This window comes from Centroberyx affinis, unplaced genomic scaffold (genome assembly GCF_046629955.1).
Source record: "Centroberyx affinis isolate AG114_WGS23_722 - 3 ecotype Tasmania unplaced genomic scaffold, CSIRO-AGI_Caff_v1 ptg000428l_1, whole genome shotgun sequence".
Taxonomy (NCBI): domain Eukaryota; kingdom Metazoa; phylum Chordata; class Actinopteri; order Beryciformes; family Berycidae; genus Centroberyx; species Centroberyx affinis.
The window spans coordinates 91,940-110,807 of record NW_027279092.1 but is presented as its reverse complement, the minus strand read 5'-3'; the positions used below and the strand labels follow the sequence as shown (position 1 = coordinate 110,807).

Below are 18,868 nucleotides of genomic sequence, written 5' to 3'. Positions count from 1 at the left end.
TGTTGTGGGCGGTGTTACCGGTGGCATGGTCTTGGAGTCCACGCCGGTGTTATTAGCCCCACGCCGTTATTTTGTATTTTGTAAATTAAAAGCACATATTCAGAGCTTCCATGTCCATGTTCAAGTTCAAGGCTACTAAATGATAAATTGACATACTAACAACATACTGATCACCAATATCTTATCACTAATATGACAGATTAGGATGAATAGGATTAATTATGTGTCCTTACCTAGTAACAGTAATGTGTCCAGTACAATCCAATGGTAGCCTAAAGAAGGGCAATACGCCAGAATCTGTACTGTACTCACACTGAAAAGTGTTAACTTTTACGAATACCGTTAACACGTGGGTTTGGAGAGGAATTTTAAGTTTCACTTTCATTGTAGTGACTCTGACTTTGATAGCGCTTAGACCCCCCCTCTAGTGGCGATAAGCGCTATAACCGGTATGGCCGGTGTCAAAATGGCACCACCGTGACGGCTTTAGTCTATCATAATGTTTATTATCATAAGTATATATGCTATTCTCAGGTGATAATGTCAAGACAGTGCAACTTTCTGTGCAGCCTCTTGATTTATATTCCCTGAAAATGCTGTCAATCAATCATGGCTGAAAAGGGAAAGCTGTCAACAGTGTCACATCCCCACACTCTTGAACCATTCAGGCCAGTCGATAAGGAGCAGAGGACAACTATTTGAATCGATTGGGCTTATGCCGCCGGAGAAGAAGCTCATAAGCCTCATGGATCTTTATGAACATCGTCTCAGCGTCTTTGCTGGGGTTGTGGTCTGGATGCCATGTCTTGGCCAGTTCCCTGTAGCTACGGGTGATCTCTTCAATAGAGGCCTCTGCATTCAAGGACAACACCTGGAACAAAAACATATTGAGATGCACAATAGGCACAGTTTGGAAATGTTTACTTTGCAAGAGTATTGACTTTACTGACTGAAAATACATACTGTAGACTCACAGAGACACATTTAACTAAACAATTTTGACTCATCACTTCATGTCGTCTTTCCGGAGTTATGACTCACCTGCAATGCCTTTTTTTCTCTCTCGGTGTACTCTTTGAGCAGTATCTCCAGCACCTTCCTCCAGGCCTCTTCAGCGTACCCCCCTCCAGTCAGGGCACACAAGATCCGATATGGCATCAAAAGGATGTACTCCACCACCCCTCTGAGCCAGGGCAGGAACCAGAACATATCCAGCAATGCTGCTACGCAGTCAGACAGGTAGTACAGAGTGGCTGTAGTGTTATGGAAAATACAGTAACCCAGTGGAGCAGAGAAGGCCAGCCAGGCCAGACCGAGCCTGTAAAGCCGTGGACCTGGACAAGAGACATGTATCGTTAGCAGTTAAAATGATTCAAACAAATAATAGCAGAGTGTTTTAATGTGAAAGAAAATCAGATAATGCTATATTATAAGTAAGTAGCCTAAGTATAACTTTATTTATATAGCAGCTTTAGAGAATAATAAGAAAGAAAAGACATGAAAGACATAAAAGGACACATGGCAACAAAAGAACTTTAAGAAGAGACAAACTCTTCAAAAAAAACATCTTAAAACAACAGTCATACACAAATACAAAGTAAAAGACATGCAACATTGAACATTTTCAACATTGTCATGAAAAGGCCAGCCTATAGAAGTGGGTTTTTAGGAGCTGCTTGAAAGACTCAACAGACTTGGCTGATCTAAACGACTGGGGAGACGATTCCAAAGAGTTGGGACCATAACTGCGAAGACACGGTCTCTCTTAGTTTTGAGTCTGGAACTAGGGATGACTAGCAGACCTTGACCGGATGACCTAAGTGATCTTGCAGGCCTATATAGGGTCAGCAGCTCACAAATATAACCGGGGGGCAGGCCGTTCAAGGCCTTGTAGGTGATTAAAAGAATGTGACAGAAATATACTTCTCCTACTGGCTATAGAAAGTGAGATCATCTCACCTAGTTCTTGTGTGCTCCCAGGAGGCTGTGGAGGTTTGAACCTGCGGTGCTGTGCAGCAGTGACACTGGCAGCCAGGCTAATGGGCAGAGGTGATAGGGTGCTGCCATAGAATATAGGTGAGGTAATGAGACAGGCAGTCAGAGTCTTGTGGAGATCGGAGGTCTGCTGGCCAACACTGGACACCAGATGCACCCCTGCACCCACACATAAAGGCAGAACGATCAAGTAGAATAAACTGAGGGAGTTCAATCCTATCAGAGCCACAGTGCCAAAGTAAATCCCCACACACACCTGCCCAGCAAATCTGACCGGGCCTACAGGGGGAGGGACGGTGGCGGGGGGTCTTTTCCTCACTCCCTCTGCCTCTCGATTGGCCTCACCAACATATGCAGGGATACGTAAGACCTCTCTGGCCCAGCCGAACCCAAATCCTCCTAGGGTTAGCATCCATAACAGAGCATGGCTGTCTCTTCCTAAATATAAATGGTGGAGGCCAAAAGGCCCACCTGCTGCCCAGAGGGCATAGGCTACCGTTACTCTCTTCACCATGCTTTGACCTCAGTGGATCAGTCCATGAACAGTCGAGGAAACCTTATTCATCCTTGATGGGGACCTGCAATTCACATCCCAAGAGAAATATTAATAAAGAGGAATAACTTATGAGTGTAGCTTTACCTCCAAGTCTTAACTACATGGATTTAATTCCTTGAAAGACAGTTTTAATGAGGATTCACACCAGTCATAACATAGAAGGCTTTATCTTAGCCCATGATGGGCAGTAATTGTCAAATCAGACAACTATTTAATTCATAACATGTACCAAAAACATAATAGGCTAAAATATTCTTAACATGTTATTACATGTGTTTTTAACTTTTTATCAGAGATAAAACATCACTACATCATTACACATAAGTCAGGACTTCAACTTATCTGTAGGCCTATACTCTTCATTTGACAACTTATCCACAGGCTGTATCAGGATTTTCTCAGCAGGCATGCAATTTATTGATTGATTTATTGATACGGTAACTGGTATTTTCTAATGCAGGCTATGTTACACAATGAGCGCATAATTTTATTCGTAAATCCTTACCCCGACAAATCCTTTCCAGTATTTTCCGTACCTAGTTAAAGCTAGAGCATGCTGTTGCAACAGTTGTATGGACTTTGGATCAGGACAATGAAATGGCCTGAATATAGACGACGTTACGTATCAACATGACTGCCCCTTGATCATCTACAATGATAAAGTGTAAAGGGGTGTGAACTAAAGACGAGGTTAGGGAGTTGGGACTGAGTAAACTGATGAAACATTATTTGGTTCAAACGATGCCTCAATTTGCTGTTCAAACTCTTTGGGGAATGACATTGCAAACACAATGCTATTCACAAATTAAGAGCCTAAACCCATGAATACACATCAGTGACAATGACTTAAAATGTCAGAGTAGCCTAACATGTAACAAGAAAAGCAGATTTCTTGTAGAAAAGGAGTGGGCTAACAGAAAGAAGCTGGAAGTGTGTTTGCTTGCATGAAAGGTGAAGCAAAGTTGAAATAGAATGAGTCTTAAAAATCTTTTAAAAGTGTTTACAATTTGACCAACAGATGTCACTATCCATTCTCCGTCATTCATATCTACATGTGAAAAAGTAAACACAAAAGTTAGTAGCCTATGGAATACTTACGCACATCCCCCAAAGTAGGCTACCAGAAATCTTTAGTGACCCTGAGAAAAGTTGGGAGGGGCGGAAACTGTAGTATGTAGAAGTAAGTAAGTTACACGTCTTTGGAGATGATGATGATAAAAAAATGATGATGGTGACGTTGATGATAACAAAGATACCACTATTACTACTACTACCAATAATAACAATATATAGCACCGCTACCTGCAGAGCTCCCACGACCCCCATCCCATTTCTCTGGCCCCGCCCCTCTCGTGACCCCTCCTTGTTTGGCTTTTATCAACGGCTACATTTACAGAGTTGCCGTGTAGCAGCCAGGCTAGCTCAGCGGTTTAAAATGCAGCCAGGCAAACCAGCTGCGCATCCCCGGCGTTTCTGAGGAGATGATCTACCATTTAACGTTATATTTCCCCCAGTGCTTTTAAAGCCGGAGGATAGTGGTATGGTTTCGGAGAATGGAAACAGACGACGTGTCGGTTAGAGAGCAACTTTTCCACAACCGGGTCCGGGAGACTATAGTAAGTAACGCCGGGCTAACGGCAACGTCGGTTGTACGAGGATAGTCAGTAGCAATAAATCGGCCACATAATCACTTAGCGAGCCAATTCAATTTATGTCTGTTTTGCATGTCTTAACGGTTGTGAAACTCTGGCAGTGACAAGTTACTCAGTTTCACACGTCAGCCTTGGTATTGCAGTAACTACAGTGAGTGTAACCTAACTTTAAGGTTAGCTTAATGGTTGGAATAAGCATGTCCTGAAGGTTAACTAAACTTCTTTACAGACTAATTATTGCATGGATGCAGCTGGTCATTAGGCAGTGGTATGGTACAGACACAAAGGGACAACCCACAGAGCCTCTCCAGCACCTGGGTCCCCTCTTATAACGACCCCTTTTAAAAACCCTCCTTCATCTATCTGCCATGGTTTGATTCACCATACTTCACATTTCTGTTCTACTCTACTGTAAGTAATGCATTTAGCTCTGCTGTTGCCACTCTCTCCCAGTGATGACTGTGTTCCTCCTTAACACAGTTCCAGCTGAACTTCAGACTTAACTTGAAGATTAGTTCAGTTACAACAAGGCACATGGAGTGACCTTTAACCCTGAAAAGTACAACCAGATCTCATGTGCAGCAGTATTCATGATCTGGGACAAGACGTATTGGTGATACTGGTGCACTGTAAATGGCAAATTCCTACAATACAGCAAGTTTATATCTTCCTTTCCATTGCATATTTTGGGACCATTGGCAGGCTTGTCTATTTCAATTGGTTTGTTCATTGATATGTCTATCTATAAATAAATAATGAAAAAATTATGTCTGATTATACCAAATTAGACTGTGTAGGAGTGGATGGGCACAAGCTGCAGAAGATATTAGGCTAGCAAATGAGTGCACCATGGGCACAGTCTTCCTCTGTGCTCCGGGGAGAAATCCTTGAATTAAATTAAATGAAACTTTAATGATCCCCATAGGAAATTGGGTCATCAAAGAATGGGATATAGGAAAGAATAGAAATTATAGAAAGTATTGAAGATTTGAGGATGTAAGCTATTGGTTGGTTTTGTCATTTTGACTTGGCTCCATATCTTCATTTTCCTTTCCATATCGTGTTTAAGTGAGAGTGTGAATTATCCATAACCCGAAGATATTTCTACATTCAAATTGCCAGTAAGCAAATGAAGCGTATAGACCTACATGAGGCATCACAGACAGAACCAATGAAGTCTTTAGTCAGCTTAGTCAGCTTTGCAATAGTCAAGAGGACAGAGTCAGGTTAAATAGCCCTTTCATTAGCGTGCATTTTAAGTAGTGTAGTTGCTCATGGAGGTAGCTTTACAATGAGGAGCATTACAATGAAGTGTCCAAGGTGACTCCAATACCCTTGTTTTGACATTGTTTCCTTCACCTAAAGACCTAATGCTCTTAGCTTGCGCTCCCTTCTTAAGCCACTGACCAGCGTCAGGTCTTGAGCTTACCGCGTCTTCACGGTACTCGTCATGGTGGTCAGCTGACCCTGGCGTCTCTGGTCACTAAATGGCTTTAGGCCAAGCTGATGACTGATCAGCTACTTTTGAAATGATGGCTATCTAGCACTAGTAGAAGTAGATTTGTGTAGCATCTTGCTAGCCGTACCAACACAAAGTGCTTCACATATTAAAACAAACATAGAACAGATGAATACCAAAAAAAAAAAAATACAACCAGAACATAAGACAAACACACCCCACAATGCCAGAGTGAGAGAATGCCTGAAATGACTGATGTGTGCCTTCAGTAATTTCCTAAAACCAGTTGGCCAGTCTTAACATTTATGGTGAGGCTGCTCCAGAGTCTTGGGGCTAACACTGTGAAGGCATGATTACCTTTTGTTTTGCGGTTGGACCAGCCAGGTCCTGAGTGATGTCACAGCGCTCTGGGGACACACAACAGTATTATAGTAGTAGTACTCAGTCGGAGCCTCAGCATGCAGTACCTTGTAGGTGATCACACAAATGTTAAAATCAATTCTATGCTTGACTGGCTGCCAAAGAACAGAGGGCATTATTGGTGTAATGTGGGACCTATGACTTTATTTTTTGTCAAAAGCCTCACAGCCGCATTCTGCACCAGCTGCAGCCAGGCTACTGCTTAGACAAGAGAACAAGGCATTACAATAGTACATACACAATAACATGAAAGCAGGAATAATTATTTCCAAATCATGAATAGACAAAACTGACTTTATTTTAGAGGTGTTTAATGATTTGAAGAAGCAAGACTGAGTCAACGTGTTAACATGTTCCTCAAAATTCAAACATGGATTGAAAATGACCCCGCAACTTTTAGAGGGGTGGTTGGTATTGGAGTGGACACACCTTTCGTGACCCTGAGAAAAGCTTCAGTTTCAGTACCGTGTGATTTATGAAAACATGATTGAAATTGATCTAAAGGTTTTCCACTGCATCCAAGAATTGACTAGGAACCACTTCCTGCAGGACTCTGAATAGAAAGGGGAGCTTGGACATGGGTTTGTAATTTTATGGGAACATTGGATCAATTTTTTTTAAAAGAGAGGCTGAATAATGGTTTGGGGAAAAAAACGATCAGGCAAAGCACATGGTTGTGGTTATCATTCTGTTATCTGCTATTCTCTTTTCTCCCAAGGACTTGAATACGTAATTTGGGTTACACAATAAGGCTTGGAATTTGAACTTGTGCATTTCTGGCATCTTGTGTCATTTCAACAATCAAATATACAAACACAACATAGTTGCACACCTTCTTTTGGATAAGGATCGCTATGCTTTGCGATATTTGGAGTTGTTTTTGGCAAAATCTTTTCTAATCTATCCTCTTACTTGTAAACAAATGCCTTCATACTTTGCCTGACCACGTCAAGAGGCTCGGCCCTCTAGCAGTGGGAGTCTGAACAGATTCTTAAGTGGTCCATTGACATTTTGCAAGGACGCTCTGTACCACATATTGCCTACTTCTTTAGCATTTTTATAGTGAGTACAAGGTTGGGTAGGCTGTGAAAAGTTTTGAACTTAACTGTTTTTTTCTTCCATCAGCACAAAGGTGTTTAGGCTGCTTGGTGCATTTTAAAATGGGTTGAGCAAACTCAGAGCCCTGGACCTGTGTGTTCAACACAAAGCTGTGCCTTTGGATGCTGAACTCCCCTAAACTCCTTTCTCAATGGCCTGCTAAGTACTGCCAGCTCTAGACATTTGCCAATCAAACACGTGTTCCTACCTACAAAACTTGGACTAAAAGGGTGTTATTCCCCCTCCCCTCACTTTTTTTTCACCCAATACCCATCCTTTGTTGCCTGCTTTCCCTTTGTTGGATTAACTATAGCAGGCTCCTTGCCAAATTAGACTACACTATTGAACAATTTCACAGGCTGATCTGATTAGTTGTTATGCACAGTGCATTGTTGTTTGCAAGTTGCAGCCATTTCTAAGTGTATTTCAAATGACCAGTCCCATCTACACAGTCGTAAACCATGCATTTCTCAACAGATAAAATTATATGTTTAGTCTGGAATAAAATAATCTAGGGTTTGTGCCTACATGACACCAAAAGCCACGTCATGTTAAGAAGGTTAGAAAAAACTCTGACGGCACGATACATGTTTGACTGGCTTAATTTGTCACTGTAAAAGCATTGGGAATGAAGCAGGCAGTCACTCACTCAGCAATCAGTATTTGAGAAACTTTATAAAACAGGGCAGGTTTCTGATTTCAGCAGTTTTAGGGAACCCATCTTTTATTCCTTGTTTATGTTGATCTGCACAGATGAGAACTGAGAACAACCACTTGTTTTTCTAAAAAAAAAATATATATATTGTTGCCATTCTAAAGTGGGTCAGCTTCTTCCACCTCTTCCAACCATGGATTTAAGATGAGGGGTGCACGCCCATCCCCCATGTGTTACTGTACCATATGTCCCAGTGATCCATTGTAAAATGTTCTTTGTTCATAATTTGGAATAATAGAAGCATTGACGTAAAAGGCCATTGTCTCATCATGTTCATTTTGATCTCGTCTTCTACTCTCATGGCACTTTTTGCACTTTTTTTTTCACAATGCATTGTACTATACTTTTGTGAAATAAATTGCTCAGAAACCTGATGCTTAATGACACGGATGATATTCTAATCCTAGAATTCATTCTATTTCATGAGTTAGGTTATGGGCTTGCTCTGTCAAAAGCCTTTTTATTCTTCACAGGCAGTCATTATCCTTGAGTTTGCATCCTATTAAGAAACCAGTTTTACAGACAACCATATACATGTTGTAACATTTCTGCCATTCTCCAGAGCTCCTCTCACACCTATTGTTTTCTCCTGTTATTGCCACCTCCGACAAACTTTTACATCCTGCCAGCTTTGTTGGTCTTCCTCTGTGCTCCGGGGAGAAAATGTGTGTTTTTGTACAGTTTTTTTTTTTGTAAGGAGAGTGGGCAGCACCGCACACTCACCTTTTGGCATTTTATTCAGACAGAGTAGGAAGAGACAGAAGAGGAGATTCGTTCCTTGGCCAGCACTTATGTGAGTCAAGAGGCGGCAGACTTAACCACTCAATCTGGCTGCATGTGTTGAGAGTTTTAATGTTCCAGTTTGCCTCGGATCTTCTCCAACCTAATATGCTGTGGCAGAGAAGAGTGCGTTCTGCCTCACTCACGCAGTTATTCAGTGTATTCTTATCCTCCACTGATTGAAACACAAGTCTAGCATCGTGCATAGACTTAACATGCTTATTGACTTAATGTCCAGATTGAATTTGTGAACAGGTCAGCCAGAGAGGGCTGTTTTTTCAGCAGGTCCACATAGTTGACACATTATTCAGTATCCATTTGAGAGTGATTGGTGAAATGGAATATGAAAGCTGGGGATTTGGTTAGAAATGTTTTACATTGCACTAACTTATAAGTATGCTTTTTTCCTAGGGCTAGGTGTTTCCTGACTGTCCACTCTGCTGTACGGACCGGACTAGACTAGGAGTTTATCTGTAAGATGTGGAGATGTGTGTAAAATGTCACAAAGATGTGGCTCTTGCTGTTGAAATGTGGCTGTTCTCTCCAGAATTTTATGACCAGCTTGAGGGTAGGATCATGACTGACACATCATGTGTTACCACTGTTTTTGCCTATAGTTGTTCAGTAGATTTACATTATTTTTTGGGGGGGTGAAATGTTGAGTACTTCACCAGACAACAGATTGCTGATTGGATATAGGCTTAGCCGAAATATGTTGGTCACACAGTTTGTCTGGCAAAAGATGATCTCTCTGGGCAGTATGGAGGCTATCCATCACTGGGGTTAACCCTCTTCTCTTCTCTCCCCCTAAGCCATCCTAGTTTGTGACTCTCACCCATTTCCCTCTCTCTTTGGTGGGATAAAGTGGTAATCTTCAGCCTCCATCTGTCTATCCTGGCATCGTCAAAATGGTGGATGTTCTCCTTTTGAAGTGATACATAGGCTAGGCTTAGCCAGCAACTGTTGATATCTCAACATTGACCAAGTATTGTCTGTGTCCCTGACTATGCCACTCTTCTGTTAAATATGATCTAAGCTGTTTTTCTTGCTGTTTACCAGTCCGAAACAAAACAGAAATGTGAAACAAGTCTCTGAGGAACAAATCTATTGTAACCGCCTGTGACAAATCTGTGAATCTGCCCTGTTCTCCATTATCTTTTTGCAGGTGCCACTTCCCACTCCCTATCATATATCTAATCCCTGTTCTGTGTCCTGATGTTCTCGGTATCTGTGCCACATATTCACCCCACCTCCTTCAGACCTCTGGGATATATTGCGTCAGAGATATGAGCCTACTTCAGCTTCTGTGTTGTTGCTAATCAACCATGACAAAACAAGACATTCTTTATGTGAATAACTGCTCACCCAAGTCAAAGAAATGCCACTAACTCCTTTTTATCCATGTTCTCGAGCTTGGATTGCAAAGGCAAAAAATTACAAAAATAAAATGCATTTTTTCCCTTCTGTCTCCTCTACAGATCTGTGTCCTCCTGTTTACATGTCTCTACATAGTGTCCTACCTCATACTCACGCACTTCAAGAAGACAGCTGAGTTTGTCACTGGTGAGTTTTAAAGCCACTCTCTGCCTTCTGAATCTTAATATACACAACGCATACAAACTGTTCTGTGAGAGAGCTTTCCATCAAAGGCTGATGCCAGGAGGTGAATTCATGGTGTTGACAAGCATACTGATTACACTGGTGTTTTGGAATTTTTCTTCCACAGAGTAACAGAGTATGTAGGCAACTCTCTTCACTGCAAGCAAAGCTGGCATATAGCTGCTCTACAGAAACCCCCTATTCTATTTAGAGTAAATAGTCCCCTATTTATGGTGGGGGGGGGGGGGGGTTAGGTAAAACTCAGAATAGTCTGTCTGACAAGCAGTATGTTGAACAGAATTGACAAACCTAATTCATTGTAAGCGTATGTTCTGAACGATACTTTTATTTAATTGTCTACGGGTCTACGGTACAACTAAAATGCTAAATCCTATGCATCTGCATATATATGTGTGTGATTTTTTTTTTTTTTTGAGGTTTGATCAATGGGCGTTCTCTTTCCCATGTTTACATATGTGTTACTGTATATGTGCCAGGGGTTAAAGTCCCCACCCAAGCCTCTGGACGTTGGCCAGAGCACCCCAAAGGTGCAGAAGGAGAGTTATATAACACTAACAGTAACCTCCTCAGGCACTCTCACTGTGGATCAGGATGGCGGAGGGGTGGTGAAGAATGTTGCTACAAGATAAACACACACTGTCATACCTAGCCCAAGGCCCCTCTGCTTGGACAAAAACATCTCAAAGAATGTCTTTCCTCAACGAGCACATACAACCAACATGGGCTTGTTTAATTTCTCATGACTCTGCGTTATGGTATTTTGTTTTTGACAGTATGAATGGCACAAGACTGTTTGTAAAATCTGTTTTTGGTTGCAGCACGCTTGAGGATTAATGGCTCGTTAGCCATCAAAGTACAGTCTACACACAACCATTTGCTCTTGCATTAATGTAATGCAAGGATCTCTCACTGGAACCAAACAAGCCAACCTAACATACTTGGACCTATATTCGCCATTATAAAAAAAATACATGTTTAAAGTTCTGCTATGTGACTGTGTTGAAAGTTATGTAATGCATCCACTAACTTGCCCCTATTGGAAACAGATGTCACACCTCCAACTAGCCTGGTCTCTATTACTCCTCTGAGGCTGGAGCCTGGGCGATGGCCAGCTCTTTTATTGGGTTTTGGAGCAGGCGATCTGTGGAAGGCTACTATAGATTAGTTCACTGTTGTTGATGTTGCCTGTGCATCACCAACAGCAGAACAGTTGTGCCTTGCAGCTACATGACAGTTGTGCAATACAGAACTACAGAACTTGTTTCTGACAATCAATAGCAATGCCAAGAACTGGTTTCTGTTCCTTGGGCTTTGCCTTATTTATCAAGCAACTATACACTTTGTAACATTTGCATGGGAAGAAGTTTCAGTATCATGTGCAATGATAAACATGCCGTTTATAAAGTACATCTTAAACGTTTGGCATGTTGCATGTTTACTAAACAAGTTTTGCCCAGTATTTTAGTATCATTCGGTGTTTTAGGCAAACAGTAACATTTACAGATGACATTTACAGATGTATTTTGACACTCCTTTCTTTGCTGATCCTCCCTACATACATACAGTTTCTGCCTGAGTATTGCTTGAACAAAGTGTTCCAAACATGTACTCCCCTCTCTCCCCCTACTCTGAGGCCAGCAAACCTTTTTCTTTTTTCAGCCTCATATGTTGGGTTGCTTCCCACACACACACACACACACACACACACACCCCACCACCACCATTCCCCCAGACCCTGACTGAGGCAAAACAGGAATGAACCTATCTATTAACATTCCTACATTTTCAGCTCTTATCTGATTAGAATCAGAATGATGTTTTCAAGCTTTCCTCAGTTACCAAGGTTAGAAAGTTGGCTTTGTTTCTATGGCAACTTGTCCTTGTTAAAACATACAAGACTTAGCATAATTGTAAAACGGTAAAGATCAATTAATCAATAAGTCATATCTCATATCTCACTTGTTTTCCTCCTTCAGATGACATTGAAGATGCCACCGTCAACAAAATTGCGTAAGTGAAAAGCTCTAATGATTAACTGACCCAATCGGCAATCAAAATTTGGCTGTAATTTTATTGTCCTATCCTTTGCTGTCCTCTCTCTCTCTGTGTGTGTGTGTGTGTGTGTGTGTTGGAGAGGGTAGGGTAGGGTAGGAGCGGGTGGGAGGGGTAGCATGCCGGTTCCTCTCTGCCCTTTGTCCCTACACGTTGGCACTGTACTATTTTATCCCCAGCCACCCTCACAGGCCTCTTACCTAGGCAGTGCTGTAAGCTTGATGCTAAACACAAACACGTCCACGGCATCAGGCAGATAAATACTCACTCACAGCCTCTCTTTCTCCCTCTCCCAGGCTGTGGCTGTGCACGTTCACCCTCTCTGTCGCAGTGTGTGCTGTGCTCCTTCTCCCCATCTCCATTCTGTCCAATGAGGTGCTGCTCACCTTCCCACAGAGTTACTACATGCAGTGGCTCAACGGATCTCTTATACATGGTATATCTTATTCTTTATTAGTTGACAACACCAACATGACAGTTGATACCCATAGAAAGAGAGTATTGTTTGAAAACTGGATCAGAGTCAATGAGGAACATTGCTAATAGGCACCAAATCAATACTACACATGCTTGTGTACAAACGGATAATTATTATTGATTGAGTGTGCTGTGACTTTACTGTGTTCTTTGTTTGGTGTGTGGAAAAATTTTGTTTAACTGCCTTTCTGCTGCTGTTTAACTTAAAGCAACTTTCCAACTTGATTTTTCAAGCTTGTTTTTGAAGCCTGTTCCATATGAGAAACATTCGGATAGTGAACTGTCCGGTTTTCCCTTCTTGTTTTTTTACTGTTGTACATTCTCACTTATTACCATAGATGTTACTTGGTAGCCTAACATTAGTTTCATGCTACACTGCTTAGCTGGACTATGCCTCACAGTGGCTGACAGTGGTACTGAACAAATTCTTCACTCAATGTGCAATGTTTAACTGGGATGAATGCTTGGAATGAAAACTAATGTTTGGAAAATCTCTCTTCCTCCCTATCAGGCTTGTGGAACCTAGTCTTTCTCTTCTCCAATTTGTCCTTGGTCTTCCTCATGCCCTTTGCCTACTTCTTCACTGAGTCTGAGGGATTTGCAGGGTCCAAAAAGGTACTGGGTTTTGCCTAGAAAAGTTATGAAAAATGATAAAAGGGAGAAAAGTTTTGGAAAGTCAAAACAGTCTAGACCTCTCAGTTGGTGGAAAACATTGGTTGCTGCATTTTCTTTATTGACAGAGTTAAATTATTATTATAATCCTTGATTTTAAAGTGAAAAACAAACTAATGCTTAGGGGGGGGTCATGTAGAAAGTTTTAGAATTTCATCAGTGAAAAGGTGTGGGATCCCTGTGATAATGATACTATTATCTTATATTGCTATTGATATTACTAGTTGTCTGCCTCTGTCATTGTCCCTGTTGATTACTGAATATCTGATTTGTGTTTAGGGGGTGATGGCACGGGTTTATGAAGCAGTTGTGCTGCTGTTGCTGCTGGCTCTGCTAGTGCTGGGTATCGTGTGGGTGGCATCAGCCCTCCTCCACGACAACATGGCCAGAGAGAGCCTCTATGGTGAGTCACCTGCAATACCAAAAGACCCTTCAGTGAGGATATTCAACTGAGGAATTAAATTGGTTTTCTAGATTTTTATGGGTTTAATAGTTTTGTAGTTACTTATTATCCTCTCCTCTGATTTCCAGACCTATGGGAGTACTACCTTCCCTACCTGTACTCTGGGATCTCTCTCTTTGGAGTGCTGCTTCTTCTGTGTAAGTACATATGAACCTGAAGTAGTTGAGAGAAGCTTAAAGCAGTATAACACTTCTATATCACCATCTGTGTCTTTTGTTCTTCAGTGTGCACCCCCTTTGGACTGTCCCGAATGTTCAGTGTAACTGGCAGCCTATTGGTCAAGCCACGGGTGAGTGACAAACCTGATGTGTCGAACTCAAAAATGCCTATTCCACATAGCCATTATGTCAGCTTTTGTCGTGTGGCTATAAAATCTAGTTTGCTAATTCTCACTGTTGTCTGTTTTCCCCCTCAGCTGTTGGAAAATGTAGAAGAGACTCTGAGCTGCACCACATTTGAGGAGGCCTCACTCTCCAGGAAACTGAACTGTGAGTGGGCCGCTATGGACACACCGATTTGTCATTCTTTTGTGACTCACTTTAAAGCTGTCTGTTGTTTTTGTATCTTAATTGTGTGTTGTCTGCTTGAAGGTGGCAGTACATCTTGCTGGGTCAAGCTGAATATGGAGGCGATGAAAAGGGAGTACCAAACAGTCCGGAGCCAGCGCGTCGCCCTGGGTAAGACTGACTGGACAGACCGCTCACTGCTGGGCTGCTCTCACAGCGATTACAATGTATAGCTATAAAGTGACACTCATCTCTCTTGTGTTTTCTTTTTTTTTTCCCCTTTGTTTTTTCTCGCTCTCCCCTACAGAGATGCGTAGGAAAGCGTCCCCATGGCAACGAAACCTGGGCTACCCACTGGCCATGCTTCTGCTCCTAGCTCTGACGGTACAGCTGGGCTTCTTTCATAACCACAGTCTATTCTGACTCTCGTTTTAATTACACAGCTATTTGTGTATTCATTGTATAACGAGGACATTATTTGTGTCTCCCCAGGTGATGTGTGTCCTGATGGTCTGTTTCAATGTGCTGGAGCTGCTCTTTGATGAGACAGCTATGCCTAGAGGAATGGAGGTGAGGGTCCCACTAAAAAGAAAATGTTAACGTTGCATGTAACAGTGATCTGTCAGAAAACAGACAGAATTTTTAACTGATAGATTTGTGTTCATTGGGTCTCTGTTTTGGACCATCACTGTGGTGAGCATGGCAGAAGTACAGTAAGGAGAAAACATGGGTTTGCTCATAGCGGTGCTACTTCATAGAAAAAACAAAGGAACAGAATATATTGTATCGATTCAATAAAAAACTGACCTGGAAAACCTACAGTCATCCCAACCTCATACCAGGCTTTCTCAGTTTTATCTTTGTTTTTGTAATCCTTTGATGAGTCGTATGATGGGATGGTGTACACTACATTGTCTCAGCGTTCGTTGCCATTTTTCCCAAAACAAACATAGGAACGTCTCTAATTGGCTAAACAGATGGTGAATCCATCCGTCCAGATGTCCGTCAAATTTCCATCCATTTTGGCAGAGACGGACGCATCATCAGCACTGTCCTCATTGAAAACAAATTGAAACGAACGGACAGAACGGATCAGTGTGGCTGTCTCTTTAGTCAGCTGTCCACGCTGACGCTGATTGTTGGATGATTTTTGTTTGTGTTTCAGGACCCTCGCCTGGGGAAGACCTCCTTCTCCATGTTCGGCTCGCTGGGAGCTGCAGTGCAAGTAGTCCTCATCCTGTATCCTTTTATCATCAATCCACTATGCGTCCGCACACACAGAGTTAACTAGTCGTGTCCAGGTGGCTCTGATTCAGCCACATACAGACTGTCTTTGATAAATATACAGTGTGTGTGATGTTGACTCATCCCATCACATTGATAAAAAATATGGTGCTGGTATGCTTTTTGAAATGCCATTCTGGATGTATTCCTCTGTATCCCTCTTAATCCCAGTGTTGTCCTTAATTGAATACCAGCTATCTGATGGTGTCTTCAGTGGTTGGCTTCTACAGCTCTCCTCTCTTCACTGGCCTGCTGCCTCGTGCCCAGGACACCAACCTCACACAGGTATCTCACAGCTAGCCTTCATCTGTATCTCTATCTATTAAACCTCAGTCTGAGATCTGAGCAGAATGAGCTGAATGAAGCACCGTCAGTTGAAGTAACCAATAACTTTCTGTTCCTCTCAGATAATTGGGAACTGCGTTTCACTGCTTGTTCTGAGCTCAGCACTGCCAGTCTTTTCACGCACACTTGGTAAGGACATGGAAAACATGACTAATGCATTGTTCACCACAAAAAGACCACATGTAATGTCAGCTGGTGCTGAATGAGCATTGTTATTACATGTCGTTTTAATAATGCCCACAAGAGGGCGTGTGTATGCAGTTAATGTTCTGCAGGTGAGGCCTGGCTCGAGTGGAACATTTTTCTGTACCGATTTTCATTCCTCCTCCTCTTTGTGTTTTCTTAGGGATCACCCGGTTTGATCTCCTGGGAGACTTTGGTCGGTACAACTGGCTTGGGAACTTCTACATTGTGTTCTTGTACAACATGGTGTTTGCTGGGCTCACCTCTGCCTCCCTCATCAAGACGGTCACCTGGGCAGTACAGAGAGAGCTGATCCGTGCCTTTGGTCAGTATATAGTGGGGTGAATGTATGCTTGTATTTTTGTGCCGGTGGGATTGTGTTCTGCTGCAAATCGTTGTACTTGGATAGATTATGTCACGAGTGTTCCCACCTTTTGGCCACGTTTCCCTATGGGCTGGTCTCTTTTCCTCAGATAGAAAGTGTACAATTCTTTCAGGAAAGTGTAAAGGGACAAGAGGAGAGTAGGGTCCCCTTGGGGACCTTCAGGCCCCACCGCCCTAGTCCCCTCGCAGCACACACACCCTCTACCCCTCCGCCCAACACAAACAAGGGCTCGGAGCATGGACACGCCACACACACACACACAAACACACACTCCCCTTCCTCACGGCACAGATAGCATCTCTGCTCCACTGCAGCTCTCCTGCTCTTTCCCCTTGCCTCCCTACTTGCTTTTGTTCTGTGATTGATAGACTTTCATTTCACCCAAATCACTCTTTTTCTTAGCTTAGCAAGTTTTGTGCTCCGCCTTGTGATTGTGAGTAATGTTGTTGTTGTTTTCTCTGCAGGTCTCCACAGACTGCCCCTGACTGTGTCACGCTCCACCATCCCCTTCAGACTCCTCCTGGCAAGCGGACTGTCTAAGATCCAGTGACTTTCTCTTCCTCACCACTGCCTTTCCTAACCTTTGGAACCTGAGCCTCCTCAGATGTGTACCTGTTGGATCAAAGGCATTTTCAGTTCAGTCCTCTAGCCAATCGGTGTGTGGGTCACCCCGAGTGAAGAAGTTGGAGTGGAGGAGTCTGTCTGCACTTTGTCCAATGGGAGCTCTGCTTTGAGCTGTGTTTAATGGCCGGTGCAAGTTGATGTGCGGAACCAACTTTGTCAGGTTATATGACTACAAGGAGTTTCCTGAGTCATGGTAATGACTGGAACAGGGGAGAAAAAGGGATCAAGGCCATATTGGGAGTCCTGCCATAGAGCAAGCACCCCACAAAACCTGATGCCTTATGAATAACCGATCCATCAGATAGCCTTTACTCTGTGGACACATGTAAAAGTCAGCAGAGTTATTTTGAAACATTACGCTGTAGCTGTGACATCATTTCCTCTTCCTGCTCTAGGTTGAGCAAGTGCTCTTTTCTCTGTAGCTTCCCCACGCTTTCCCTTCTCTTATGTTGCACCGCACCACTATTTTAAGATTGGGAATCGTACTTCCATGTTTTTGTCGGTCTGGTCTGCACTGGTGTTATGTTAGTTAATGAGAGGAAATTCTCTATGGGAGCAAAGGGGGCACAGAGTACCATTGATCCACAGATTACGCAGGGAATATGAGAATAAGTTAATCATCTCAATTTGGCGCTCTCTGGCCCAGACTTGAGTTTATTCATAGAATAAAGAGCATTAACTATGGTGGTTTCTCATTGAGCAGGCTTTTATTTTTCTAGTTGACAGTGGGCTTACTGAGTCTGGGGACCTCTCTATAATTTAGAATAGTACATGACAAAAAAAGAGAGCTTTACACTTTGTCTTATGCAAGACTTATGCAAGAGGTTTCCTAATGCCAAGTGACACTCACTAGGAGGAGCTTCCGCCTTAGACCAATCAAACTGTGAATTATTTTTTAAGAATTTGTGGGGGGAAGTGCAATATTTTTTCTTAAAAGCCCACTTTTTAACTTCACCAAAAGTAATTGCTTAATTCATACAATGGATACAGGAAAGTATTTTTTCCTCTTATCTCAGTTCTCTTTTGTTTCAGCTGAAGCTTTTTTGTGGACATTAGGTGAATGCTTAGGATAATCTCATATTTATTTCTCAAGGAGCAAATGTGATCTTTCCATGCAGTCCATTCCATTGTAATTTTTTCTGTATTGATACCATGCAGTCTAAAATTTTCTCAACTGTATCTCATGATTCTCAATGTATTGGTGATCCTGTGTCACCGTTTGTCTTTGCTGTATCAGCAGGTTATTAGCTGTTAGCTTGACCAGCAGGGGACAGTGTCTCCCAAACCCCTCGTCAACCTCTGTGTGTGTGAGATTTTACGAGGTACTTCTCTCCCTGGTCAGTCATTATATGGAGCACTCTGATGAGGTTTACTCATTTCACTTTGTCTGGGAATTTCTTTTGGTTTTGGGAGCACAAAGTTTCAAAAGTACTGTTTTTGTCATTATTTAAGGGCATTTTGGGATAGAACCATCTTTGCTTTACACATTAGCCATGGGATTTTAACAGTTGTTAAAAAATAGTTTAAAAATGTGACGATACAGTTGACACATAAAGGAAGATCTTTAGAGTTGTTCTCAAAG

General features: G+C 42.3%; 2 protein-coding genes across 3 annotated transcripts; one reads left to right on the top strand and one right to left on the bottom strand.

The window, feature by feature from the left end:
• Positions 1–694: 694 nt before the first annotated feature.
• dnajc22 (DnaJ (Hsp40) homolog, subfamily C, member 22) lies at positions 695–2,509 on the bottom strand. The gene is made up of 3 exons (XM_071516742.1): positions 1,960–2,509; positions 1,042–1,334; positions 695–871 (listed from the first exon to the last, which is right to left on the bottom strand). Exons 1-3 carry the CDS (start codon positions 2,507–2,509, stop codon positions 695–697), a joined length of 1,020 nt encoding a protein of 339 aa, XP_071372843.1.
• Positions 2,510–3,994: 1,485 nt separating this feature from the next.
• On the top strand, positions 3,995–18,868 carry lmbr1l (limb development membrane protein 1-like). Of its 2 annotated transcripts, XM_071516707.1 has the most exons (17): positions 3,995–4,167; positions 10,154–10,238; positions 12,272–12,305; positions 12,644–12,783; positions 13,336–13,439; positions 13,776–13,899; positions 14,028–14,096; positions 14,184–14,248; positions 14,375–14,447; positions 14,550–14,636; positions 14,773–14,849; positions 14,958–15,035; positions 15,631–15,704; positions 15,944–16,034; positions 16,157–16,223; positions 16,441–16,602; positions 17,127–18,868. In XM_071516707.1, the coding sequence occupies exons 1-17, from the start codon at positions 4,105–4,107 to the stop codon at positions 17,210–17,212; spliced, it is 1,479 nt and encodes a 492-aa protein (XP_071372808.1). In that variant the 5' UTR covers positions 3,995–4,104; the 3' UTR covers positions 17,213–18,868. The 2 variants fall into 2 exon arrangements, with proteins under 2 accessions (XP_071372808.1, XP_071372809.1); XM_071516708.1 differs by lacking the exons at positions 3,995–4,167; positions 12,644–12,783 and having other exon boundaries at positions 10,228–10,238.

What these genes read in the sequence shown, in the direction of transcription:
- dnajc22 (XM_071516742.1), bottom strand. Translation starts at nt 2,509, where the DNA reads ATGGTGAAGAGAGTAACGGTAGCCTATGCCCTCTGGGCAGCAGGTGGG. An exon ending in TGGGAGCACACAAGAACTAG is followed by an intron (nt 1,335 to 1,959) that starts GTGAGATGATCT and finishes TCTCTTGTCCAG; the next exon opens with GTCCACGGCTTTACAGGCTC. An exon ending in GAGAAAAAAAGGCATTGCAG is followed by an intron (nt 872 to 1,041) that starts GTGAGTCATAAC and finishes TTTTTGTTCCAG; the next exon opens with GTGTTGTCCTTGAATGCAGA.
- lmbr1l (XM_071516707.1), top strand. Translation starts at nt 4,105, where the DNA reads ATGGAAACAGACGACGTGTCGGTTAGAGAGCAACTTTTCCACAACCGG. An exon ending in CAACGGATCTCTTATACATG is followed by an intron (nt 12,784 to 13,335) that starts GTATATCTTATT and finishes CCTCCCTATCAG; the next exon opens with GCTTGTGGAACCTAGTCTTT. An exon ending in TGGAGTGCTGCTTCTTCTGT is followed by an intron (nt 14,097 to 14,183) that starts GTAAGTACATAT and finishes TTTGTTCTTCAG; the next exon opens with TGTGCACCCCCTTTGGACTG.